Here is a 27,947-nt window from a genome sequence, read left to right as displayed (position 1 = left end):
TCAGAGTCAAACACAGCAGCACTTTATTAACAAGGACAGAGCAATATGATCACAAGGAAATACTCATAAGTCTGAACTGAATGCTATCTTGGGCAGCATAAAATGAATACTAACAAGGGTAGGCATCCCAGTGTGTCTGTCTCACACCTGTTCAATGGGAAGGTGACTTGTAAGCAAGGCAAGAACAGAGCAACACTGATACCACACACTGACTACAATACTTCATTACTTTGAGAAGGGTAGTGAATGGTCATACCCCCAACTAGAAAGAGGAGTCATTTGAGACCTATCAATTGGGCCAACAGTTCTGTTAAGCTTTAATACTGCCTACTCCTGAACTCTAGTATTGACTTCCTCTCTATGTAGGAAGTCAATGCTCATGCTCTTGATAGGGGCTGTTTAAATCTTTCTGATTTCTGTCAAATCCATCTGACCTCAGAACACTGGGTCTAAGAGTCAACTTCTTGCAACATCGATGTCTTTCCCTTGAGATCTTTAATAGTGCTAAATCAGCATAATGTTATCATAATTTGAAAATGACATGCGGGCACAAAGAAGTCCTAATTTACATACATGTATATATATGTATATACATACACATACTTTTCATTACTATATATATATAGCATCCCATATTCCAGTATCACATGGCAGAGAGAATTTACAGTCAGAATAATCAAGACATTTAATTTAGTTTTCCTGTGGCCACTCATGTAGTAAACTGAAAAATACCAGTGTACTAATAAGGTCCCTTTTTATTACATGCTATTTCTAAGCAGATATTTGGAATGCTCAGAAGACTCCACTTTCAGTCTCCTAAGGCCTCCTAAGACATAATTTAAAGTGGGACTTGATAGAACAAATATCTTTGCACTCTAGTTGAAACAGAAGTAGTTTCTGTTTATATCCTAGGAAACCTTGGATAACATGCCTTGTTTGTGAAATTGAAAAAAACAGATCAGCACACAAAGAGAAAGGATGCAACAGATATCAAAGTGGGTAAATGCCCAACTCTTCTGAGCCCTCTTCATCTGTGCCAAGCAAGGTGGTACAAGTAGGCCAAGTCTGACTAGGCAGAGTTTGAGGAAGATGCTTTTCTGTTTGATGCACAAGAAAATAATTTTATGAAAATGTGGGGATGGGAGAGGGAGCAGCTCTGTGCTTCTTGCTGTGTTACCTTTATTATGTTCCCAGTGTCACTGAGACTAGTTTAGAAATAGCCTGCAAAAAGAATGTTCTAATCACCAGCCACCTTTTCCACCTTTCTTCTTTTTCTGTTGCTGTTTCTTTTTTGTTGCTGGAGCCCCTGCAGGTTTCTGGTGTCTTGGGGGTATGATATTACTTGTAGATGTAGATGCTGTTGCTGCACTGCCAGGTCTTGGGGAGGTGGGTGGGCTGCTCACAGTTTTACTGGCATCCCTGAAATCATCAGATCAGGAAAGTGTTGGTCATTCATATACTCAACAAAGGAAAAGTCTATAAAAACGTATGTACATGGATTTCACTTTCCACCTCTCACAATCTCCCACACACATTTTCTTTTTCTTTCTTTCTTTCTTTTTTGGCCGTGCCACACGGCATGCGGGATATCTTGGTTCCCCGATCAGGGCTGGCATGCGGGATCTTGGTTCCCAGACCAGGGATGGAACCCGTGCCCCCTGCAGTGCCTCTGAGCTCGGAGTCTTAACCACTGGACTGCCGCGGAAGTTCCCACAAATATTTTCTTTTAAGGTGCGTTCCCCAACTCCCTATCCATTTTTCTTTTGAATAAAATTTTTACTGCTTTATAATTTTTAAAAATGTAATTGATGGTACATGTCAATTTTTAGAAAGCTTAGAAAATAAAGAAAAAAAAAACTTTTAACGACCTATAATCCTACCATGTAGAAATAACTGATTTAGTTACATTTTAAATTCTGCTTTCTAGTCAAATTATTTATTTATATCTGTTTCTCTAGATATTTAGTTAGTTGAATTACTCAGTGTATATAGTTTCCTTTTGAAGGTACCGTAATCCTAACATCTGCAATACAATCCTGCAATTCTAGTATTTACAATACAACCAAGCCAGAAACAGCACGTTTTCTTTCCTTTACATAAGCATATTACAATACATTTATTAAAGATATCTGACCATACTTCTCATTCTGAAAACATATTTCAAAAATTCTTAATGATGACCCTGAGTCAATCTCAGAAAGAAGCAACCTATGCTCTGAGGACTGGGAAGCAATGACTTACAGTTCAGATGAAGCTCCTGCAGTTGCTCCCTGGGTCCCTTTTCCAATCTGATCCTTCTTTTTACCCTTCTTTCTTCCTCGGTAGTAAGAACGTTCACGCATCGGTAGCCATCTTTCTGGATCTGGGGTCACTTTTGGGTCATAATTTTTAGGCAATTTTCCTGTGTAACAATTAATTGATAAAGAAATGAGAGGTCTGTCCATAATGTTTTCGAGATAGTTTGTTTAAACACTGTGTCCAAACCTGGGAATAAATAACATTAAAACTGAAATAAATTTATCTGAGAAAGTTTTATTTGTATAATCCAGCAGGGGAAAAGGACTTATTTCTAAGCATGACACAAAATTCAGAAGCCATAAAAACATTTCATAGATGTATCTGTATAAAAAAATTTAAATTTTCATTTGGTAAAAGATAATTTTTAAAAGAAATAACAAAACAAGAAAACATTTGTGTACTATGTAACAGAGTGAATTAATATTCTTAATATAGAATGAGTTCTTGATAATCAGTAGGTAAATCATGTAAAGAAAATGGACATAGCTGTAATTAGAGTAAGCCAAGAGAAATAAAAGTCATTAACCATGTGAAAAGATGCATGACCTCACTAATTAAAAATAATAAGGATAGGGAAGTTCCCTGGTGGCCTAGTGGTTAGGATTCTAGGCTTTCACTGCCGTGGCCTGGGTTCAATCCTTGGTCAGGGAACTGAGATCCCATAAGCTGTGCAGCGTGGCCCAAAAAAAAAAAAAAAAAATTTAAAGGATAAAAAATTCTATATTAAAAAGCGTAATATGCAGTGTTTGTGAGATAGTGGGAAACTCTCAAACACTACTGGCAGAAGTATATACTAGTATAGCCTCTGTAGAGAGCAAATAATTGGCAGTACCAGTCAAAATTTATACTTTTAGAAATTTATCCTGCAGAAACTCCTAAGTCACAAAGCTATATATGTGTAAGAATACTCTCTGTGATATTCTTGAAAACAGCAAATTAACTTAAATGTCTATCAATAAGAGAATGATTAAATAAATTATAGTATCCCCACACTATAGCAAGCTATAAAACTGAGTTAAAAAATGAAGTACATCTATATTTAATAATTTGGAAAAATGTCTGCACAATATAGTCTAAAGTAGAAGATTAAAACAAATTATCCTGATGATTTGTTTATATCAGTTTTGTAAAAATATTAATTGAGCATGTAAATGTGTATGCGTTTCTATATACAAAAAAAGTTAAGTAATTATCTCTGGGAGAATGAATTTGGGGTAGGGAATTTTCCATTCTTTATGCCATTCTATAATGACAGAAGTCTGTTACCTTTGTTTTTATTTTCTTTTGTTTTTATAATGAGCATATCTCTTGTAAATTAAAAAAAATACTCATCTGGAAACCACGAAAATAGAAAAGAAACTGAAACTGGAGGTTACTGATACCTATAGTTATCAGCTATTTCCTTGCAGTATTACTAATAAATAAAACAACATGAAACAAATACTTTAGTTTTTACCAATTTCCAAGTACAGTGATAAAAGTGAAGAACTAGTAAGACTTGTAGGTAAAGACAGTGGAGTGAACGCAACACTGGCTTCTGCACTATCCAAAACTCCACTAAAATAGTAATAAACCCATTAAGAGGAAGAATGGGAGAAAAGATATTTTCAGTAAAATTCTAGAAGCTGGAAAACAGATGGAGGAGTGGTAATAAATTTAGCAGATTTGGGAAACCTGAATCCTTGATTTTGCAGTAAGCAAAATCAAGAAGCAAACTGATTTATACCACAGATTTCCCAAAGACTCAGGAACAGGCAGGTGGCTCCAGGGATATCCTCTGACTAGTTGAAGCCAAGCATGGTAATTCCACCCTCTCTTGCTATGGATTAAAATAGGTAAGCCAATCAATGCATGGCATTCCTCTGGTTAATGGTTCAGGGCTGGACACTGACCTATACTGGCCCAATCAGGTTAATGGGAAAGACTTGCCAAATGCAGAGGCTCTCTTTACATCCTGCTGGATATAAATGACAAGTATATGGCTCTGTTTCCAACAAACATCTGATTACTCTAATGGGATTCATTTTTGTGTACAGGAGAACAAAGAGATACAACTACTGGATAAACTAACCCTGATATAACCTTCCTCTACACTGCCAGTTTCATAAACAGTAAATTTTCTTAAGCCAGTTGGACGGAGTTCTATGGTACTTGTAGCCAAACGCACTCTAATGTATAAGAGCTTACTGTGTGCCAGGCACTGTTCTAACAGCTTTACATGTAGTATCTTATTTAATCCTATGAGGTGTATACTATCATATTCCATCTTACAGATGAAAAACTCAGGAAGGTATGTTAACCTGTTCACAGTCACAATGAAAGAGCAATGTTACTAAAGCAACAATTTGAATTGAGGCACTCATAAACTTCAGAATTGCACTCTTTAAAGTTATAAATTTAAGTAAATGTTAGCTATAGTCAAGACAAAACTCAGTTTCAAAGATATGAGAGTTTATGTCTGAAGATTTCTATGTAAGGCCAAACTCAAGCTTTTACCTTATAGAAAGAAATCTAAAGATTAAAAAACAAAAAGCCTTACCCTTCTTTTTTTTCTTCTTTTTTTTCAAATCTCCCTGTCTACAAAGAGAAGAAAAATCATTATCATCATTGTGATAAAATATTTATAGAGCATTAAGCATGTGCAAAAGAGTGAGCTGGGTACTTTATCATAAAGGTGTTTAAGATTTGGTGTCACCTCACCAAAGCTAATAAACCAGTTGGGATATTAATTCAGGTTAAATTTAATCAAGCTTCAAACACCGTACTTTTTGGAAGGTGCTTTAGAAAAGAGGGGTGACAACTGTTTTCAGAAAATAGATACCATTTACACTGGCACATATTAAGTCTATGTAAAAATGTAAGAAATTTGTACAAGCACAAAAATCTATAGTTCTGTGCTAAGTTACCTTATATTTGGCAAAACTAGAAAACAGGTAATTTAAACTCTTTGCCAGAAGAACATGTACAGGTATCATACATGCAAAGAATATTTCTGGGAGGATACGCAAGACAAGTAATATTGGTCGTGGCCTTGGGTGGGAAGAGGGCAGACAGGGGTGGGAGGAAGACTGTACTTTTTTAATCTTTCAGGCTTTGAACCTTGTGAGTTTACTGAATTTTTTAAGTAAAATCTTTATTAAGTACACTGACCAAAAATAAATAAATAAAGGTACTGAAAGAGCATAAGAAGTCAGGGGAATACTTCAAAATAACTATTAAGTACTCTGACAGCTATACTCTGACAGCTACAGTAGAAAAGAGGAAGACATTAAAAAAATCCCTCTGGATATACTCATGTGATATACCTCTATGGGAACTATGAAACAGTGAACTAAAAAGATAAGACAGCAACAATGTCTGCCCAAATTTCATTCTACCAAGTCATTCAATTGTGAAAGTTCTTTTAGGGTACCCTGAAGAATAAGAAATGCAACATACAGCATCTTACTTTAGGGCTTCATCTCTCACTCAGACTATGCAACAGTCTTCTGAATTGTCTCCCTACAGATCATACTACACAGCCATATCTGCAATTTCCCAAAGACTCTCTGCCATGTCTTACTTCTTTGCCTTTGCTCACATTTTGCCCGTCTCATACTCATCTTCCTCCAGAGTCAACACAGTCACCTCCTCCATGAAGCCTCTCCTAACCTCCCACCGTCCCCGGGAAGGACTGACTATTCCCTCTGGTGTACTCCTCTATGCTTGCACAATCACAGCACGTGCAACCTTTATTTCAATTACTGCTTAAGTATATTTCCTTCTGCTAGACTGAACTTCTTTTCAGGGCAAGGACAATGATTTATTTTTGTCACCAACATAGTGTTAACTTCAAAAGAAACTAAACCTTTTTATGTATCCAAAAGTCAACATAAAATAAAAGGCATTAATAATGCCTAATGAAAATACTGTGCTGAAGCTGAGAAGCTTTAAAGTCAATGTACATCTTAATAATTGTCTAATGGAAAAGATAAAGACGATTAAAGGATTAGAAAAGAACTGTATGTTCTTACTAATTACCCAGCCCTGTTTTGGAAAAGGAAAAAAAAAAAATACTGAAAATATTTAAATACACATTATATGAAAATCTCCTAAGACCTGGCTTGAATTCATTATTTAGGAGTTCTTGATAAGGCTTGAAATTGGGATCATGATAAAATGAAATTTGGAACAATGTAATATCTCTGAGACTCCAATTTCTTATTTAACTTTTAAAAATCTATTATGAGGATGGTAATACCTTTTTAACAAACAGAGTTCATAATGAAGTCAATCATACACTGTTGCTGATATATATATTTTTTTAATTATGAAAAATTAGATTTCAAAAGTCATTCAAAAAAAGAGAAAACTGAAAAATTATGAAAGTCACAAAACTGGGGAAGTGCTGTATCTCTTCCATTCTCTATTCATCCTGAGTCAAAAACAGAATCTTAAAACAGTTTATTTAGTAGGCCTCTGCTATTTTTGAGATGACAATGTACGAGAACAAGAAAAGAACTGGAATTTGACTTCTTATAAGTTATTGAAGCTGGCTAACTTTCCTCCAAATCAGCAAAATAAACCTTATCTGAAATTTGGTCTAGAATTCTAAATGATGTACTAAATGTACATCAATATCTCACAGGTAAATAAAGTAAGACACATCCAGCCTATGGAATACTATGCATAAAAAGAATAAAATATGTCTACATTGAGAATATGGAAAAATCTCTAAGACTTATTAAATGAAAGAAAATTCGAAGACAGTTAAATACAATATAATCCCATTTCTATATAAAAAAAATCTAATCTAAGAAAAGTATTTCTACATCAGCTCTGTGTACAAACACAAAGAAAAAGATCTGGAAGTAAACACACTAAATTAGTACCAGAGGTAAATTGTGGGTGGGAAGGAGGAGGGGAAACAAGGACAAAAAGCTGGGCACAGCAAAAGAGAAGGGAAAAGAAACAAAGTGGACTTAAACTTTATTCACATGGAATTTTTACGAGAATGCATTTTTTATTCCTTATATAACTTAAAATCAGCATTAGTGAATGTTACAATGAAAAACATTACCCTTGCTCCTTTGGTTGACTATCTCCAGCAACTTTTCCACCCTTCTTCCGAATGTACGTAGCACCAGGAGAATTTTCAAGAGCCTCAACATCTACTTTTAGAGACATACTATCTGATGAAGGCAAGTGTTTACTAAGGCTGGGATAGAACAAGAGTTCAGGAACACAATATATATACATATATATGTTTGGATCTATCACTGTATTTTTCAGGCACATTGATCAATAAATTCTCATTTTGCTTTTACTAGTTAGAGGAGGGGTTTTGTTTGTTGAAATTTATAACAAAAAAGCCCTGGTCAAAACAGGTAAGGGGGGCTTCCCTGGTGGCGCAGTGGTTAAGAATCCGCCTGCCAATGCAGGGGACACGGGTTCGAGCCCTGGTCTGGGAAGATCCCACATGCCGCGGAGCAACTGGGCCCGTGAGCCACAATTACTGAGCCTGCGCGTCTGGAGCCTGTGCTCCGCAACAAGAGAGGCCGCGATAGTGAGAGGCCCGCGCACCGCGATAAAGAGTGGCCCCCGCTTGCCACAACTAGAGAAAGCCCTCGCACAGAAACGAAGACACAACACAACCATAAATAAATTAATTAATTTAAAAAATATATATATTTTTTAAAAAAAAAAGAGATGCACTTCCTGTTTTAAAAAAAAAAAAAAACAGGTAAGGGAAGGGATTTATTGCACTACTTGAGAGTGTCTAGAACAATCAAAAGGATACGCTTTTGCCTTCTCAGGATCTACAAGTGAGTAAGCAGAAATAAGCTGTGCCAGGGTGTGAATATCTTTTGGATTTTGTCTAAAAGAAGAAATAAGAAAGTCACTAAACAGTTTATAAAACTGGAGAAAGTAACATAAACAAGCAAAATAACTCCCTCATATCAAATAAAACTTGGATTTCTGCACCTCCACCTTTCAGAGCTTACTTCCATAGCTGTTCTAGGTCACTAATTGCCTCCTTCTTCCGCCCATATTTGAGTTTGAAGTTTGCAGCTTCTCTTATCAAGGACAAATGAGCAGGAGATTTGGGCTACAGGTTCAATAAAGAAAGAAAAAAAGTTTTAAGCTAAATATCTAGCAAGTCAATGAAGTTATATTCATTAGATCTTTAAAATGGACCTATCCATTAGATTTCTCATCTTAAGTTTTACTGAATGCATGAAACAACAAAAAGAAATTCACACAGACACACAGACACACACACACACACACGGAGAGGGATAGACAAATTAGTACAAGTGAAGACCAATTTATGAATTTGGTATACAACCCATCTCTATTCAGACTGTCTTGTCTAAAACTAGAAATACTGCATAATCAAATCTTAAAGTTATGTCACTATAGTTCTCAAACATTAATTTGACACGATACTTCCTAGAACACTGGTATCTCTTCACTGCTAATAGTGCTAACAGTATTAATGCCCCCTGTGTGTATGTATATCTATAAGTTGGATATTGCCTATGCAGAGACCCATACTGGAAAAAATGAAGATGTTCCTATTAGATAGAGATATACAATTATTCTATGTACTGCTGTTCTACCAATTACTACCATCCATGGGCTCTCTAGCCACTAAAGATGAGCTCTCTTATACACAATCATGTACAATTAATATTCTTATTCTTGAGATTACACACACAAACACACATACATACACTCAGGAAGGAGCTTCAGAAAATATAACTGAGCTTTTTTTTTTTTTGGTAGCCATTTCTTTCTTCTAATAACTTTATTTGGATCTGGTATACTTAAAAACTGAGTGACAGTCTAACAGCATTCCATTTTTTAAACAGTGAGTTGAAATGTTTCAATTCTCCTTAATTTTGAGTTCACTGCTGCAGCTTTTCATTCTTATGCAAAAATGTACCCTCATAACATTTTACTCCATCTATGTACCTGATGGTTTTGATACCACTGGATAGCTTGTGTGAAGACCTCAATGGCACTGTCAATATCTTCCTCATGGCTGTACATTGTCACTAATGCAGACACCTACCCAGCCAAAGGTATAAATTAGTTAACAGAATTCCTCCTTCTCTCTCAGAATAAACTTTCTGAAAATGAATAACGTTAAAGAAACAGCAAATAAAGGTTGCTAGGCTCTGTGCTAGTACCTAATTCATCATAAAAATTGCTAATGCATAACTAGAAATACCATGAACAACAATGGTGCTTTCCAAACACAAAGGTGGTTATCTGTAAAAAAAAAAATACCTCCCCTAAAGCTCATTCACAAATGGTTTGTTACCAGTATACAACAGGGTAAATACAGAAGTTGAGAAGAAGCACTTAGAAAATTAGTTTATATGATCACTGAGGTACACACACTAGAGAGGCTAAACTTGCACGTGGCCTCCACTACATGAAGCCAGGGAAAGCTTGCCTAGTGTGTTGGAGGGACAGCAAAGAGGCCCGTGTAACTGGAGTGGAGTGACAGGGGGAGGAGCCATAGGCAGATGAGGACAAAAAGGAAACAGAAACAAAAAGCCAGATCATTGAGAAAAATCAATAAAATTAACAAACCTCTGGCTAGACTAATTAGAAAAAAAGATAATAGGAACAAAATGTCCTACAGATATTAAAAGGATAAACAGGGAATATCTGAACAACTTTTATGCCAATAAATCCAACAACCTAGATGAAAGATTATTGTTAGCCATATATTATATTTGATTCTAACATAATCACAGCCCAGTCTTAAAGTATGATTCTTCAAAAGAGAAAACACTACCATAATACTATTATACATTTATTGAGTGCCATTTGTAAACAAGCTGTGTTGGAGAATGAAACAGTCCCTGTACAATAAATGTACATACCACCACTACAGAATGTCTTTACTTCGAAACAGATGTGCTCACAGCTATATTAGTGATCTAAACCTGTGATGCTTGAATAATCAGAGAACTAAAAACTAAATTCGTAGGCCATTATTACCAAATTGTTTTAACTCAAAGAAATCACACTGAAGACATGATAAAATAATAGGCTACGAAATTCCCTATATATGTCTTAGGATATTTAAGGTTGGCTTTCAAGTGGTAATATAAGGCCTAAACAGTTCCTGACACATTTGACTAAATAATAAATCAATGCAAAGCAGAGCATAAAATGTAATTAAATTTACACCAGAAAGCTATTATTTTAACTACAACTTCTACATTTTGAATAAAGAAATAAGCAGAAATTAAAGTGAAAACAAAGAAATATCAGACATACCAATGAACTATTAATTCCATTACTTTTTCAGGCTTAAAATATTTTAGTTATAAACTCACCATGCCTGATTTATGCTTTAACTCCTCTATGCTTCTCAATATCAAACATGCTTTGGAAATATTACCTTAATAGAAGAAAAACAAAATCAGCATCACATTGAAAAAAGCATCTCATGGAGGAAAAAAAAAAGACAAAAAATTTAAGAGCCATATTTTGTAACATCTCTAAACACTCAAGCTTTGGGACCTTGGGAATAATGTATTCTATTTATTCATTTTACAAAGGAAATTAAACCCTAAAGAAACAATATATCTTGCTTATGCCCACAAAGTTAATGGCAGAGCTGCTACCAGAAAAGAAGTCTCCCAGCTCCCAATCTGTTGAGTTCTATTTCTCCCTTTTCAGAGTGTAACTTAAAGGTAGGAGTCCTTCCCTAAAGGCCTTGAAATTGTTACTGTAGATATGAGTGCAATGGATAGTTTCCTACAATGTTAAAGTCTGATTTTCTACTCATTGCAAACCTCAATAACAAACCTTCCAAAGTCTTTAAAGACAAAACAAAACAATAACCATGACAGACTCATTCTCAGTAATATTAGTATGATAAATAATCCTCACAAAAATAAACTGAAAACTGGATGAGAAAAGAAGATAAAGAGGAAAGCAAGAAAAAGAAGAAAGAGAGGTGGGAAAAGGAAAAAGAAACAAAGGAGGAAGATAAGAAATGTGAGAACAGGGTAGCTATCAGGTCTCAACCTGATTTTCATTACTACCCCACTGAGGTGCCTTTTTAGACATTTTTTTTTTCCTAATTGCCAACTCCCCTCCCCTCTACCCATGAACTTTTCATTTTAGCCATCACAATATCTAAGATTTTTTTCAATCCTGTGCACCAAACCAATTATCACCCCCACTGAGAATGTATGGTCTACACCAGAGCTGCCTGATAGAACTTTCTGTGATGATGGAAACATCCTCTATCTATGCTGTCCAACTACCAACATGTGGCAATGAAACTTCTGAAATGTAGCCAGCACAACTGAGGAACTGAATTTTAAATTTAGTTTAATTTTGGGACTTCCCTAGTGGTCCAGTGGTAAGGAATCCACCTTGCAATGCAGGGGACGCGGGTTCTATCCCTGGTCAGGGAACTAAGATCCCATATGCCGCAGGGCATCTAAGCCCATGCACCACAACTACTGAGCTCGCGCGCCTCATCTGGAGAGCCTGCGTGCTGGAAACTACAGAGCCCACACCCTCTGGAACCTGCGTGCCACAACTCAGAGTCCACATGCATTGGAGCCTGTGTGCCACAACTAGAGAAGAGAAAAAACCCTCACGCCACAACTAAAGAGAAGCCTGTGTACCACAGCAAAGAGCCTGTGCACCGCAACGAAGGATCCCACATGCCACAACTAAGACCCAACACAGCCAAAAAATAAATTAATTAATAAAATAAATAATAAATAAATCTTTAAAAAAAATAAAAAATAAATTTCGTTTAATTTTAATTTAAACTTAAAATAGCTACGTATGGATAGTGGCTACCAAATAGGGACAACACAGCTCTAGATACTCAACACTGGTTCAAAATTATAAACAAAAAACTGTCAGTTCTCTGTAAGATTCAAAAACACGAGTTCTCATTAAACTTCCTTGCCTCTTCTCTACCAAAGATATGGGTTATAAAGTATAAATGAAGAATAAAGGGCTAAGAAATTTTGAAAACTAGGAAGCAAAGTAACTCTTAATTCATGCAAATACTACCAAGTGACAGATATAAGCATTTCTACACATGACGTACACAGGAAATTCAAGTACAGAACAGAGGAATTCTATGCTTCTACAGACTTTCAAGGCATGGATTGAGAAACATTCTAACAATTTAGGAATTAACCCAAGAAAAGGCCTCCTAACTTATTACTAAATCTGTTGGAGTTCACACAATCTAGCTTCATATTTGAAACAGCATTATGCTTCACTATCATGCAAAAATTTTTAAAAAATCACATAGTCCACAACTACTTCAGAATCATTCCAATCGTATGTTTCCATTAACAGGATTATTTTAATCATAATGAAATAATCATGAATACCTTGGGAAATTTTCAGCTGTGCCATGGTCAGCTTAATTTCAGCAGCGTTTTCTGGATGCTGATCTGCAAATTCCTAGAATTTTTTTAGTTGGGAAAAAAAAAATCACATTTACACAACTAAGTGCACATATTCTAATTACTTATTTCAGCCTCATTATATTTTAAATCCAGTTTTGAAACATTAAACTTCTGGTTTCAGGTCAAAATTTTAAATTTGGAAAAATTTTATTCGACACCCACTTTGCTTAAAATTGTGCTCTGAAAGAAAGTGCAATAATGTCAAGTTTCTAGGAAGTCGCCAGTAGAGAAACAATAATTAAAATTACTACATAGATTTTTCTTTTTCTTTTTAAAGAAAGATACTCAAAAAAAATGATGACTCCTTACTGAGGATCCCTGCTTGGCAACTTTGCCCCTCAGGATGGTCCTAATTTTATGCTGTCCAACTTTCCAATGTAGTCTACTCTCAGGAAATTCGAATGTGATTTAATGTTTGGTTTAGCTTAATTAAAAACCAAGTCAGTATCTCTGTAATTGTTTGAGGTTTTGGATTGGGACTTACTAGAAAATACATTATTGAAAAAGGGGCTAAGCATGTTCTGGTATTTTAAGTCTAAAAAAAACCGTTAACTAGTGTTACATCGATCTCCAGATGAAAAGCATTCTTCGGCGTTTATAGCAAACATTTACTAATGCAAATTTATATAAAACAAAGCTGCGGCCCAAGAACTAACTAAAGTGACATTCTGGCATGTGTATAGTGGTATAATAACCTATTAGTTTTCCCATGAAATTTACAAGCTTGTACATTATTATAATGAAAATAAAACAAGGCTACAACTACCTGACATCTCATTAAAAATGCAAGTAATTGTTTTACCTGAAGCAGCTCTATTGCTTTTGTGTGCTGCTTTTCACGGCAGAGCTGGGCAGCTTGGATTAACACAGGAAGGAGATGCTCAGGACTTTGGGACTGTAAACTGGCAGATATTTTGCGACATTGTTCTGCCTAAAAGACAGTATTTCCCCCCCACAAAAATAAGCTGGTTAATTAAATCAAACATTAAGTGAATGACCAAAAAGAAAAGAAGGATGGGGAGGTGGAAGGAAACCAGTTGAAACAAAATAGTAAGTGAAGAACTACCTAGGGTAAGAGAGGTGGTTTACAGTATCCTCAATTTTTTCCTGAAAGAAAAAGATTTCCATTTACTGAATGTAAGCTATGAGTTCTTAAAGTATTTAGGAAAGAATAAGTCCTAAACATTCATTTGGATGCTTAAATTGCAGAATTTTGTTTAAAAAAACCCCAAAACACATCAAGTGTCAGCCTTTGCTTCAAAGCAACAAAATGTATAGGTATTTCTTGCTACAGTATTTAGGAACAACTTGACTCAGTTCTAAATAATGAAAATGTTACTGCCTCTCAGTTCCCCACTGAAAACCTCTGCTCTAGAAGAGTACAAAATCATAATTTAATTAGAATTTATACATATTGGAGTTAGAATTGCCCTTCTTATTTATAATTTGATGTGATTATGCACAAACTAAAATGAAAGATGGATCTTAAATTTATAATCACGATCAGCATCTTTGATGATTTTTCCTTTAATTCAGAGAAATTAGAAATAAGGTAATGAGAGAATTATCTCATTTACAGCCATGAATAGTGTTTTCTTCCTCTTAAAAGCCACCACTGCAGACCTTTACAAAGAACTGGGCAAATTACTTACTTAACAGATAAAATCTATGATACATGACCTTCTGAAGACTACATGAGTCTAAGACAAAATATAAGCAAAAATATAAACAGACTGGACTGATACACCCATTATGCCTCATGTGCCATACTCCAAAAGGTTTAGCCAGGGGAACCAGAGGTCTGTTACCTACCTGGTTTGTGTACATAGCAAGTAAAGCTTTGTTAAATTCTATAGCTTGCAGTTGTTTCTTGGAAAGCTTAAACTCCACTCCTTCTGCGTTGGTTAATTTCACCTTCTTCTTGGAGTCAAAGACATTTTGGTCCTGACAAAGAAAAGTTCATTCACCATTAACAGCAATTTCAGACTTCAACTCTTTTAACACTCCAAGGCCTTATTCCTCTTTCATTTCGTTATTTTATGTAAACACAACAAGAGAGCTTGGAAGATAATACACCTACCTGGCTGGGGTGCCTATGCTCCTAAGGTACATATAAATTTGGCTTGGTTTCTTCGTTTGGTTTTATCTTTCTACTATTAATTGCTTTTTTTAGCTTTTTGATGAAAAGTACAAAGGGACTGCACAAATCTTACAGTGGTAATTAGGACTACAAAGAGACCTAAATTTGCAATTTCTACAAACTATCTTTAGAATTTAGATGACAAATGAGGAAAGTAACTTATTCCTCTCTGACATATTGTCATACATAAGCAAATGGAATGGAATAAGAATGGAAGACAATTAAGTCACATTGCACCCTGAGAAGGACAAAAAGGGCATCTAAGTGTCTACTATGTGCAAAGTATTCTAACTTTGTTAAATATTATTTGCAAATATGTGTTACCACTGTGCTTTTTAAACCATGTCTTCTACTAGTTTAAAGACTAAAAGGCAAAGAAGAAATCTAAAATAAATTCTACTTTTTACTGTGAAGCTCCAAACCAATGTGAAATTATTTTAAATGTACAGCAAGAAACTGGCTTTCATATAAATCAATCCTCAAGAAACCATATTTCTAGTTGGTACTCCTATGTCACTATTTTAGTACTTAAACTCACCATGCATGCCACTGCCAGACTTCTCTTAAACTTTGCTACCATGGCACTTATCAACATTTTTGGTTTTTCAATGTCTCCCACACCTTGATTATCATTCAATGTCAACTTTTTTTTTTCTTAACTAGCCAGCATGTACGTATCCTCACATCTTTTGCTCTCTCACTTTCCCTCCATAAGTCATTTGCTTATGCTGTTGCTTAACCTTCAAACCATATCCCTCCTTCAAGGCTCTACTCAAATTAGCCAACCCAGATCTTCCTTCACCAAATACTGTAGTTACAAAGTATACGACAAGAAATTTAAATGTGCACAATTTTTTTCAACACTAGATTTTTTTATACCATGTAATGATTAAGACGTTTCATATTTATTTTTGCATTTCCTATTGCATCCAGCACCATACTGAATAAAAAATTAGAAATAAATGTTAACTGAAGAAAAATTCAGTGTATAAATACATTTATATTGAGATATTTAATACTTCACATACTCTCCCCCCCACAATTATATATCAGATAAAAACAATTTGTCCTCACTGGCATTTCAAATTGTTCATAAACATAGGCAGGTACATTTTGCTGCTAAAAGTCAAATGCCAGCATCAATTTTTGGAAACCTAAACCATGCCAATGGCCTACAACATCCTATATCTATTACCCCCCTAATGCCATTATCCTACATCTGAGAACCCTCTGAATTTCTGCTATAGGGGGAGAGAGATACCACACAGGCCTAAAAGGAGAGTGCATTGGAGTCAGAGACTAGAATCTGAATCCAAGTTCTACCTCTTACTGGCTGTGATCTTATACAAATCACTTAACTCCTTTTAGCCTCAGATTACATTCCTATAAATTGAAGACATGTACTGCCACCTAAAAAGATAATTGTGAGGATGAAATAAGCTGGCACTTAGAAAATCACATAGCCTATCAAAAGAAACTAAATGTTACTTTTCTAATTTTCTATTGACTTGAATTTCAAATCTGAACTTGAAATATCTTCCCATTAAAACAATGTTCCAAAAGGTGGTTAATTTGACTAGTACAGTACTCTTTAGGATTGTTTATATACATGCTTGTAATAGTTTACACAGGGCTTGCAGGCGGGGGGGCAGAGAAAGAGGGAGAACCTGCCCATGCCTCCTCTCCCCCAAAATAAAAACCACTGGAAAGAGAAAAACTATATACGGAAAACTTGCATTCAGACTTACTAGATGAAGAAATCAAAGTCCAAACAACTTATATTTCTAATAAGTACTCTCCATATAATGATAATAATGGGAAATAATATAATTATATTAATATTGTAATTATATAGAATAATAATTTTAAAAAACAATGGGAAAAGGGTAAGATTTTAAAGTCCAGGGTATGTAACTACAAAACAGTTTTGTTATTTGAATATACCTTGCAGAATCATTATGAGAGTTAAATAAAACTCTCCATTGTGATTTTGCTGCAACTGGACTCTGTCATGGAAAAACTTATCCTAGAACAAGGCTGGGGTAATATGCTTCCAGCAAAAAATAGTGTAGGAAAACCATGGATATTCCATACCTTGTTAATTGTAATGATGTTATTTGCAATCACAGCTAGCAATGCTACATCTGTTGGTCTGTGAACAAAAAGCAACAGTCAAGAAGGAATAAACCTTTAAAAAGAAAACTCATCCCCTATAAAAGACACTTCATTTTAATAACCCACTTACTTTAGTTTTATTATCTGATTGTAAAGTTGCAAAGCCTCCTCTGTACGACCCTGAAGCTGCAGAATATAGGCCATCTGCCCGTGGATGATGGTCAGTTCTGCCTGTGGGTCCTCTTCAGTCCCATCCTAAGCAGAAGAAATATTTTTTTTTCCTGTGAGTTCTCCAAATTGGTCCACATATTAACCAAGTAATCCAAACATTCAAAAGATATATCATCCTAAAGAAGACATATAATTTCCAGGAATTTTCCTGTAGAGTCAGTTTGTTAAAATTTAGGAATAGCTGCCAAAAGAGGGAAGCTTAAATGAGAATGGCAAAAAGACAAATTCTGGAAGGACATGGCGACAAGCTCAGGAATACCATTCACTGATCATTTTTATTCTCTAAAAAGCTAAGACTAAAAAAAAAAAAAAAAAATGTAAAAAACAGCATACAAGTTTAACTTTTTACAATACCCCTAAATTCTGGAAACAATTTTCTCATAGAAACACATTTTCAAAATGCTTCACTCTTAATTCTAAAAAAATTCTAATCCAAAGACTACAAAATTCTAACTAGTAACTATCACTGTACAAAGAACTTCAAAAGCTGAAACTAATTCTGTAATTAAAGTAGCAGCTCTCTTAACTGATACCCCAGATCAATCTATATTTTCCATTCCTTTGGAGAGGCTGACTGACGCCCACATAGAGGGAATGCTCAAGGCTAGGAGGCTGCTCCTTTTTGCCATACCAGGCGCTCCTACTCTCACCTGGTAAGCATATGCTGACCAGGAGGTCAGACCTGTTTGTTTCCAATCCCACTATGCCAGTTGTGTTTGATAAAGAAATGATAAAACTTAAGTATTATAGTAAGACAAGAACTATGCGTGAGAAAAGAGACTTGCTTCAATGAAAACTATGTTGAATGCTCAGAAATATTTGACAAAGGTGAGTTCCTAAAGAAAATTACTATCCAATTAGGTATGAGCCAGAAAATGAAGAAAAAAAAAAAGGACTCTGTAATGCAACTAATTCACAACTGTCTTTAAAGTATTGTTACACTTAAGAAAAAAAAACTGCAGATCATGACTGTTGGATTATGTATAGTTTATGTAAGAAATATGCATGGAATTCCTATGAATAGGACCTTACTCAAAGACCTGAGCCCTACATCTAAAACAGGAGATGAATTTATATGAATTTAAAATGTAATGCATAAGGCATATAAAATTTTGTATTGTAATTTCTCACCCTAAGAGAGTCCATCAAATAACTGGTTAAGAGGGTTTCTGTGATTCCTATCTAATGAATCAATATCATTTCAAAAAGTCAATAAATACTACAAAGAAGGCTCCTACAAATTTATATTAGCAGAAGTGTAAAATCTGGGTTTAACCACAGTGGAATACTTACAGAGTCTTCTGATAATGAACGGCGGCAAAGATCTATAGGAGAAAATGGTTTTAAAATTAACATTGCTGGGTAACTCTCATTTCTTTCATGTTCCAAAGAACAAGAACTAAATTCTTAGGCAGAAGATTTAAGATAATTTTAATAACAAGCAAATTTGGAATTTATCGTTAACATCAAATATATTACATAAATATTATCAATCCTTGATTACTCTAGCTCTTTGGCATTTTCTTTCACTTGTAATCCCTATGTTAAAAAAAGTTTTTAAGGGAATTTAAAATATATAAACGTAACAAACGTTAATTGCAAAAAATCAATTATAGAAAAGTATAAAAATAAGGACAATAATCCTGCCACCCAAAGATAACCACTGTAGCATTTCAGCTATTTTTTTTTTTTAATGTAAATGCACAGCTACATTTTTAAATGAAAGTGGGATAGTCTACTATTTTGAAACCTCCCTTCCCCCATTTAATATACTGTGGACATCTTTATGTTATAACACATTTACATCTACATTATTATTTTTAACATGATTATTGTTAATGACTGCATGGTAATCTATTCTGTGATTATAATAAAGTCTAATAGGACAGAAACTCATGTTTCTAAATTTTTATTCTTATGAACATCCCTTCAATTAAATTCATATATATATATATATCTGTATAGATGTTATCTAATTATTCCCTTATTTCCTTAAATTTCTAAAAATGAAATTCTTAGATCAAAGGGTATGAAAATTTCAAAATCTGCTACACAGCACCAACCTGCCCACGGCAAAGCCTCTACTACTTTTACATTCATACCTGCAATATAAGAGGATGTCCTCCCATACCACTGTCAATACTGGGTATGATACAGAAATTATAATTCTTAAACATACTTTTCTCCTCATGATGCTCTAACCTCTGCCCTTATTTTAACCATCAATATTTAAGAATAAAACAGACCCTGTTTCACCATTTTTCCTTCCCACCATTCACTGCAGTCCCTACAACATCACTTTTATAGCTTCCAAGGGAAATGTATGGAGAAGAAAGACGAAATGTTTCAGGAGTTGAGACCAGACATAAGTTCTCTAATAAATTATTTTCTTTTTCACTTAATTAAGAGCTTCAAAGCATGCATATATTGTATATGGAAACATACTAAGTGGAGTTAAATTGTGCTTGAATAGTGTTATCAATGCATAAATGTGGCACACCATATTGTTACTATATTTGTGTACTTGTTTAATACCAATAATAATGATGATAATAATATTTACCGAATGCTTACTAACTCAGTTAATTTACATTTAACATTCATAGTAAGTTGTTCAAAAACCTACTCCTCAAAACTCAAACTTAAGGTTTGGTGTGGTTGAAAATGGACAAGTAGACAGGCTTAGGAATAAGATAGTAACAGAGGAGAGATAAGAGTCAAGAACCCAAGAGAAAGGCTAGATGGATTTTGAGAAATTTCCACTGCATCAATAATTTCCATTTAAAAACTTCCCAAAGTTTTTAACTTTTTAACTTTTGGAAATGCTTTGCAAAGTTATATGCACATTACATTTACATATCATTTTAACAAACTTCCAACCTTCAGCTTTTTGCAGGATTTTCATTGCCTGGTTCAGCTGGCCTTGTCCTATCAGCGCACATGCAGCATTGTAGCACAGTTCGTGTGTGCCTTCTTGGAGACCCAAGTTCTCCTGTCACAGAGCAAAATACCAGTCAAACACTAGACAGGAATATTATGTCATGGCTGTGTAAGTACACAGAGATACTCACTGGAACCACTTTTTCCCAGTTACTTTGAGCTGCAACAACTGCTGAAAGGTTTGTTTTTCTCTCCTCATCATAATCATCTTGAGAGTTTCGGACAAGATCTCTATACACAGCCAGGCATTCATCATAGCGTTCTAATCGGTACAACTGAAGAGATAAATAGCAAGTAAAAAATCAGAGAAGACAAATATTGTGTTACATCCCTAACACCATATAAACCCTTTTTGTGGAACCACCATGTAAGAAACCTAACTCAGCATAACGTGGGCAATTGTTTTTCCTTTACAATTTTTCCATTAGTTCTGTATGCTACTAATACTTCCCGAAAGTTACTTGCAATGAATCTCTACTATATTGCACATTTGTAGGCATGATTCAGTTAGAAAAGTCATTGTATTGACCCCCATCTTGAGGTGAGGTAAGTGTCTAAGTGGGTTGTGAAAGAAAACCATTCTGTAGAAATCAACCGTTACCTAAATCTGACTTACAATGAAAAAAATTTCCCACAAGTTTACTAAGCCCCAGTAAACAGGAACAAAATTAGATGTTAACAAAAGGACTTACTATTTCCTAGGAGTTCATTATACCGAATCTTCATTTCTCTTTTCCAGAAACCAACTATTGTATAGGGTAGTATCAAGTATATACAACATAATTCTTGCTTATTTCATTCAAGTTGTTCTTAAAGGGCAATAAGAACTGTCACTCTGGGTCAATTAGTCTACATGTATGACAGAGATGGGTGCCCTTCATCAATATCAAAATGCTGGAATCTACCCTAAGCTAACCCAGTTTACATGAAAAGTTCTTTATAGACCTACAATCCGTGAACTTGCCCAAATCTTTTTTAAACTCACACTACCTTTTGGGGACAATATATGCAATACATTATTTGCCCTAAACTGACATTTTAAAAAATTTTAAGAGGGTTTTGCTAGTTCTAATATAACATTTCTGTCCTCTTATCATAAATAACCCTATTTTACATTAGGCTTAATCGTATGTCTCAAAACTCTTTTAGAATAAGGTATTTCCAGGGATTTCATGAACCATCTGAATTCATCCAAATTCTTATTCATCATGATTTTCTTTATTTTACACTTAGAATAAAATATCAGTTAAAAACTAAAAAGACTATTTCAAAACTGTGTAAGTATATAAGCTTACTGGCCTTCATCTTTCCAACTAAAAAGTCCAAATTTCATAGGATAGTTCTTAATTTTCCAATTACCCTTAGGAAGTCATTTGTTCATAGAACACTATACATGCAATTGTTCATATGAAGATCAAGGAGAGGGAATATGTTCAAACCTCAAGAACTGGTTTGGTGGCAAGTTTTACGGAGCATCAGGATGGGCTGGGCTTCCTCATCCCTGCTCCTTGCTATAGGTAGAATCACGTTCACGCAGGACGACTGTCAAACAGGGATTTTAAAGCAGTAATTACCACTTGTCCATAAAGCTCCTTTAGTTTGTCTGTCTGCTGGTTGGCACTTTCTATTGTCTTCAAGGCATTCTCAATTCTGTTCAGCCTGTACTCACAGTATGCCTTCTCGAAGGAAAGAGAGTTACTGAAAAAGGAAAAACCAATGTCTGATTATTAGCTAACACTGCAGAACACCCACTATAAGCCAGACACTGCTCTAAGCACACTTGATACATATTATTTAATCCCCATTAACAACAGATGACAAAGGTTAGCGACTTGTCTAAAATCAGATGGCTCATAAGTGGCAGAAAATATTACATCCATTTCCCTAGGCTCTCTTGCTTTCATGGATATTCTTATTAGAATTACTGGCCTTTGAAACGAATATGTAAGAATGAAATCCTGAATTAGCTAAAAACTGTTTTAGATAAAAGACAATCTGAACATTGTTTTAAATGGGTTATTATAGAAGTTTCTTAAATCCATTTAAGAAGCTATAATAAGCCACATAATGCTGCTCTAACTTGTCAAGAAGCAAATAATTAGCAAAGAAAAAGTAACTAGAAATCTTAAAAGAACATAGCACTTGTAATCAAACAACTGGTAAACACACAACTACAAAAACACTACTTACATACAGACTTAAAAATTCATCTACATTAATGTCACATATGAAACATTTTGAAGTTTCAACCATAATCTGTGAGGAAAAATAAACATCAAGCAAATGGCAACATCCTTTATTCACCTAACAAAAAATTATTTGAAAATTTCCCTCTCTCACAAAATGGCCAAAAATCAAAACACTGAATTTTAGCATAAACATGTTTACTAGTAGAAAGCAGTGTCCCTTTTATTACCCTTTTATTTTTAATAAAGTTTAAAAATTTGTTTTTAATCTGTAATACATGCAGTTGGCCCAAGTAAAAAAACAAAAAGGTATACACTGAAAGGGTTTTACTCTCACTGTTATTCAAATCTACTCTGTTCCGCTCACCTCCTACAAGTGACTATTTTTATTCATTGTTTCTCCATCTATTGTTTGTCTTTGCAAATACAAAAAAATACACATAGAAATTCTTATATTCTCCTTTTCTTATACAAAAGGAAGTATACAATATACTGTTCTGTACCTTATAAACATTAAATAATAAATATGCTGCAACCTTCATTTCAATACACATTTCTTTTGGGGCTTAGGCATAACTGTAAAGAAAAATGAAATTACAGTACCAATTCAGATTATAAGTTCACGTTTCATGAAATGATAAATTAAATAAATAAATGAAAAAGATTAAGAGTAATAAAAAACTGCTATAGGGCTTCCCTGGTGGCACAGTGTTTAAGAATCTGCCTGCCAATGCAGGGGACACGGGTTCGAGCCTTGGTCCAGGAAGATCCCACATGCCTCCGAGCAACTAAGCCCGTGCACCACAACTACTGAGCCTGCGCTCTAGAGCCTGCGAGCCACAACTACTGAGATCATGTGCCACAACTACTTAAGCCCCTGTGCCTACAGCCCATGCTCCACAACAAGACAAGCCACCGCAATGAGAAGCCGGCGCACTGCAGTGAGGAGTAGCCCCCGCTCGTCGCAACTAGAGAAAGCCCGCGCACAGCAACGAAGATCCAACACAGCCAAAAATAAATAAATAAATAAATAAAAAGTAGATTGAAAAAAACTGCTATATATTCTAAAGGCTGCTAAAGAACTCTGACACTGAAAGATCTTGGCCTAAAATCATACTCACCTAAACAATTCTCAAAGGAGGTAGGCACAGAGGTCAGGCTAAGACTGCCATACCATCCTAGAGGCCTCGACTAATACATCCCTACCCTATATGTTCTGCCCTCTCTGCCTTTTTTTTTTAAATTAAACTTCTGCTGACTTGTTTTCCCTATGTCCTCCAAGAAATCTTGTGACTCTTGTTTATGCCCCACATCCCTCCAGTTTCCCTTCTTCTTAGTGGTTCAAAGGGAAGACAGGGGTAAAGAAAAGGCTCCTTAAGGCAGAAAAGAACAAAAGTTACTATTGCTCTTTCCAGTTTCAGAAGCACCATTGGCAGGCAAAAGGAAAAAAGAGGGGAAGGAGAGAAAAAGGTCAAAAATCACTGAATAGTGGGGAAAAAAACACGGAAATGGTTATAGCTATGGTAAACATGCACCAACAACTAATTAAATCACTTACTTGGCAAACACTTTGGTGTGAGTATTGATGACATTCAAGGCTTCCTTGAAACTTCCATTCTGGATAAGGCACACCACTTTACAGTGTAGGGCAGTTACATCATCCTTGTTGATCTGCAGTACTAGAGAGCAATTTTAGGAAAGCAATTTTAAAATCCATTCCCTTTCCACATTTCCCATCTCAGGAAGCTACATTTCCAATTTTATTGCAGCAGAAATGATTAGTCAAAACATTTTTTTAAATGACTGATCTTTATTTTTAAGTTAAGAAGTGACAATAAGGAGAGTTAAGTTAGACTTTCCAGTGAGATAGCTTCCCAAGATGCATGTACCAAAAAACTAAAGTGAGATAAAGAAGCAAGAATGAAGTTGTTTTCTACTGCTTTTTCATCTTGCAATGCATGCTATATCCTACATATTTCATCACTTCACAGGGAAAGAAAAAAGTTCACATAAAACTTGGCAGCAAATGACTTAGGTTTGAGTACAAGCTTGTCACTAAATGCCTTGATCAAGGGTCTTGGACAAGTCATTTGATTGCCAAATCTCAACTTTCTGATCTGCAAAACGAGTATGAAAGCATTACCTATTTTACAAGGTTATTAAAAAAATTACATGAGAATATTTTGAAAAAAATCTATAAGCTGTAAAGTATACAAACACAATTTGTTTTGCTGGCAATATTTCCAAACACCATTCAAAATTTCCCTTTTCAGCTAATATAACTAAAGAGAAGTGCAAGGAAGGAGTCAGGCGGCCAAATTTCAATGCTAAACAGCTGTTCAGTGTCAAAATGACTAGGATCACTCCCTTTGCTCCCGGGCAACTATAGGAATTCAAATCTCAGTCTAAGAATCAGAGTAATTTCTATCAATTAAGAAAATATATGTTGGAGAACTGACAGCCCTTGCTGATTAAACAATTCCTGCACAATACTCACTACATTGCTGATTAATATTGGTTGCAGGCCTAGCAAAGGCCAAAGTTAATTCAAAACAAGTTTAAGAATCAAATAATTGTCATTAGTAGCTGTTTTCCTCAATGTCTGAAATCACCAAAAGTGCACTGTGGGCACAATCACTTCTTTTCACATTAACCCAGAAATAGTTCGTTGAAAATTCACACTTGTACGTTACAGACATACCATGTATGTTATTACTTCTTTCAACAGTCAAACCCTGTCCTGGTAATTACATTTCCAAATCTAACAAATACAGACAACACCTTCAATAAAGAATTTAGCACGACAGAGAGCATTAAAAAGCATGGCCGTATTACAGTTAGGCAGTAAAGGATAAAAGAATATAATGAGTTGAACCTCACACCGACGACAGGTCACTCAAAATGATCAGTTACCGGGCAAAAAACAGGATTAACATTTGTCTTTGCAACGTTATTGCAAATGTTAGTGCTTTCACACACACATTTTCTGGTCTAAGGACGCTGGAGGGATTCTATCTGTGGGAATGACAGGCCTGACGTCCAGATCCAGCCCTTCCCTCTACCCTGAGTCTGTACAGCTTCCACCTTGTCAGCGCCAGCTTCCAAATTACGTGTCCCAGGCAGGTTCCTCCCCCCGCTGCGGCCCAAGAGAAAAAGCTCCCTCAGCAATACTGTCTTGATCACTCCGCTATAAGGAAAGCGAAAAGGAGGCAATGTGGAGTATTTGCGAAATAAGGCGTGAAAACAACGGAGTAAAATAAGAAAGCAGTTTGGAAGAGACGTCGGGAGCTGCGGTTTCTTTAAATCCCTCCCTCGCTTTCTGCATTGGGGGAAGCAAAGACGAAGTACACGTGGCTCTAAGCCACCCAGGACCCAGGGCTGGCCGGGGGGAGCGGAGGCACTGCGACCCGCGCCCGCTGGGCGTTCGGGCCCTAGCGGCGGGCGGCTGGGGTCTCCCCTCCCGCTGTCTGCTCGGAGGTGGTCGCGCGGTACGGAAGGAGGCTGCATCCTCCCACCGGCCCGGGTCCGCCCCCGCCCCGGCGCCCGCCGGGACACTTACTCTTGTTGACGGTTTTGAGAGCGCGCGTGAAGTCGCCGTTTTGGCCATAACGGTTCACTTCACTCCAGAGCGCAGGCACCGAAACCCCCCCAATACCGCCGCTCGCCATCTTGGCGGAGACGCGGGACGACCTTTTGCCCCGGAAGAGGATCTCGGAGGTGGCCAAGCGGAGAAGGAAGCAGGTGGTTGTTAAGCGTTTCGCAGTCGGAAGCGTCTTTATTCCAGAGTCGGCGTCAAAGACCGTAGTCTTCACTCTCGTACCTAGAAATTTGCGAAGATAAGAGTCGATACACCTTAGTAGAAGCGGGTCTGGAGGAACGAGGTGTCGGACCCCAGGAAGGGGTTGAAAAGGATTCACCAAACAGATTCGGCTAAAAACAGCGTGCGTTTCCGCCGCGACCGCTGGGGGCGGAGAAGTGTCCAGGTCCCTAGAGGCGGAGCTGGACGAAGGTCTATGGAAAATAAATAACAGGTCTATGGCGTGGTAAAATACCATCTAGAAACCGTAGGGGGGTCATCTGAAGGAATGGGAGAGAAGGGGAGGGGGAGAGAGACGGCTTCTTGCTGCCTGGGAATACTTCATAGAGGAATTGGTATTTGACTGGGATCTTGAAAGGTGATTAGGAAAACCTGGGGTTGGTTCTGGGTAAAGTTCAGTCAGAGAAGCGAATATGAGGAAAGGCAAAGAAGAAGAAAAGAATCTCCAAGTGCAAAGCACGTTTGGTGAAAACCCCCTGGCTACCCTTTGGGCTGCATTTCAGGAGCAGTTGGCAATAAGGCTGGAAGGGTGATGTGTTTTGGTGTGAGAATACCCAGGTTCAGTTCCTGGCTTATGTGACGCACTAGATGTCTGACTTGTGAACGTGTTATCAGAGTCCCAGTTTTCCCGGCTGTAAAATAGGGATAATATATAATTGTTCTAGGGATAAACGATACTTCCTGCATCCTGTCATAGTAAGCACTCAAGTAACACACAGACATAGGGGATTTAGAGCTTTTGTAAGACCTTAAATATCAAGATGTGCTTGTCAAAACCGAGTACCTACTGAGTACTCTTGATGAGGACAGGACATTTTATTGAACGCCTACTCTGCAGGCTCATTTCTGGTCACGATCCTATCAGTTCCTGCCTCTTTCCCCCTCCTCTCTTTCTCGGCACACTAGCTAATTCCTTTTCATCCTTCAATATTTCTGTATCCTTCTGGTTCCAGGTTAAAGGTTACCTCTTTGACTTTGCAGACTCTGCAAGGTTCCCCATTACACTCTCTTATGGAGCTCTCTACTTCTGAGCACTGCTCATCGCTTAAAGCCTGTCTCTCTCCAGATGGACTGTAATTTCCATGAGGCCAAGGACTATATTTGCCTTGCTCACTGCAGCATCCCTAGGATCTAGCACACTCCCTGGCATATAGTTGGTACTCAACTTTTTAACTGAATGAGTTTTTGCTTATTAATCTGTGAGTTCCTTGTGAGCAGAAACTATGTCCAGCTTATGGCTATATCCTATGGTGCCTGTCACATTTCATGTCTGGTTAATATGTACAATGCAAAAACAGCACTAATGATCCAATGAGCTCTAGCTCAGGAGGATATAATCTCTGTGAATTAGTAAAAATCATGAGAAGGGCTGTGGACTTCTAGCTGTGGAACTGTCATATATTTCAAGCCAATTATGCCTGGATTTCAGAGGGTTTAAGGGAGTTCTGGAAGACATTTGGTATACCCAAAATTTTATTAGAATTTTTCTGAGGAAAGATTTTGTAGCTTCCATTGGATTCTCCAAAGGTGTTTATACCAACTCCCCTCTCTCCCTCCAAAAGCTAAGAACCACTGCCTTGGTAGTGCATTTCTCTCTTTTCAGAACATTGACTTTATGTTAAGGATTCACAGTTTTGGATTCTATATCAGTCTGATCTCATATACTTCGTAGCTTCTAGAAATTTCCTCAGAATTCCTCTGCTGTGGATTCCTGTGTTTGTTTCTTCTGTCATTTTTAATGGGGTTTTGTGGCAAACAAGATATAA

General features: G+C 36.3%; 1 protein-coding gene across 1 annotated transcript; it reads right to left on the bottom strand.

The window, feature by feature from the left end:
- SRP72 (signal recognition particle 72) lies at positions 1 to 26,053 on the bottom strand. The gene is made up of 19 exons (XM_061191402.1): positions 25,924 to 26,053; positions 23,923 to 24,043; positions 21,753 to 21,876; positions 20,310 to 20,453; positions 20,119 to 20,230; positions 18,532 to 18,563; positions 17,138 to 17,262; positions 16,987 to 17,044; positions 14,565 to 14,696; positions 13,555 to 13,683; positions 12,675 to 12,747; positions 10,638 to 10,702; positions 9,256 to 9,351; positions 8,283 to 8,386; positions 8,078 to 8,155; positions 7,358 to 7,495; positions 4,838 to 4,875; positions 2,242 to 2,401; positions 1 to 1,419 (listed from the first exon to the last, which is right to left on the bottom strand). Exons 1-19 carry the CDS (start codon positions 26,030 to 26,032, stop codon positions 1,242 to 1,244), a joined length of 2,016 nt encoding a protein of 671 aa, XP_061047385.1. The 5' UTR covers positions 26,033 to 26,053; the 3' UTR covers positions 1 to 1,241.
- Positions 26,054 to 27,947: the final 1,894 nt, after the last annotated feature.

The sequence above is a fragment of the Eubalaena glacialis genome, chromosome 5, assembly GCF_028564815.1.
Source record: "Eubalaena glacialis isolate mEubGla1 chromosome 5, mEubGla1.1.hap2.+ XY, whole genome shotgun sequence".
Lineage (NCBI taxonomy): Eukaryota > Metazoa > Chordata > Mammalia > Artiodactyla > Balaenidae > Eubalaena > Eubalaena glacialis.
This window is presented reverse-complemented; position numbering and strand designations above follow the sequence as displayed.

Coding starts and splice junctions, on each gene's coding strand:
- SRP72 (XM_061191402.1), bottom strand. CDS start 26,032: ATGGCGAGCGGCGGTATTGGGGGGGTTTCGGTGCCTGCGCTCTGGAGT. Junction 17,045..17,137: donor AATCAGATAATAAAACTAAA/GTAAGTGGGTTA, acceptor TTTTGTTCACAG/ACCAACAGATGTAGCATTGC. Junction 8,387..9,255: donor AGTGGTATCAAAACCATCAG/GTACATAGATGG, acceptor TTGAACCTGTAG/CCCAAATCTCCTGCTCATTT.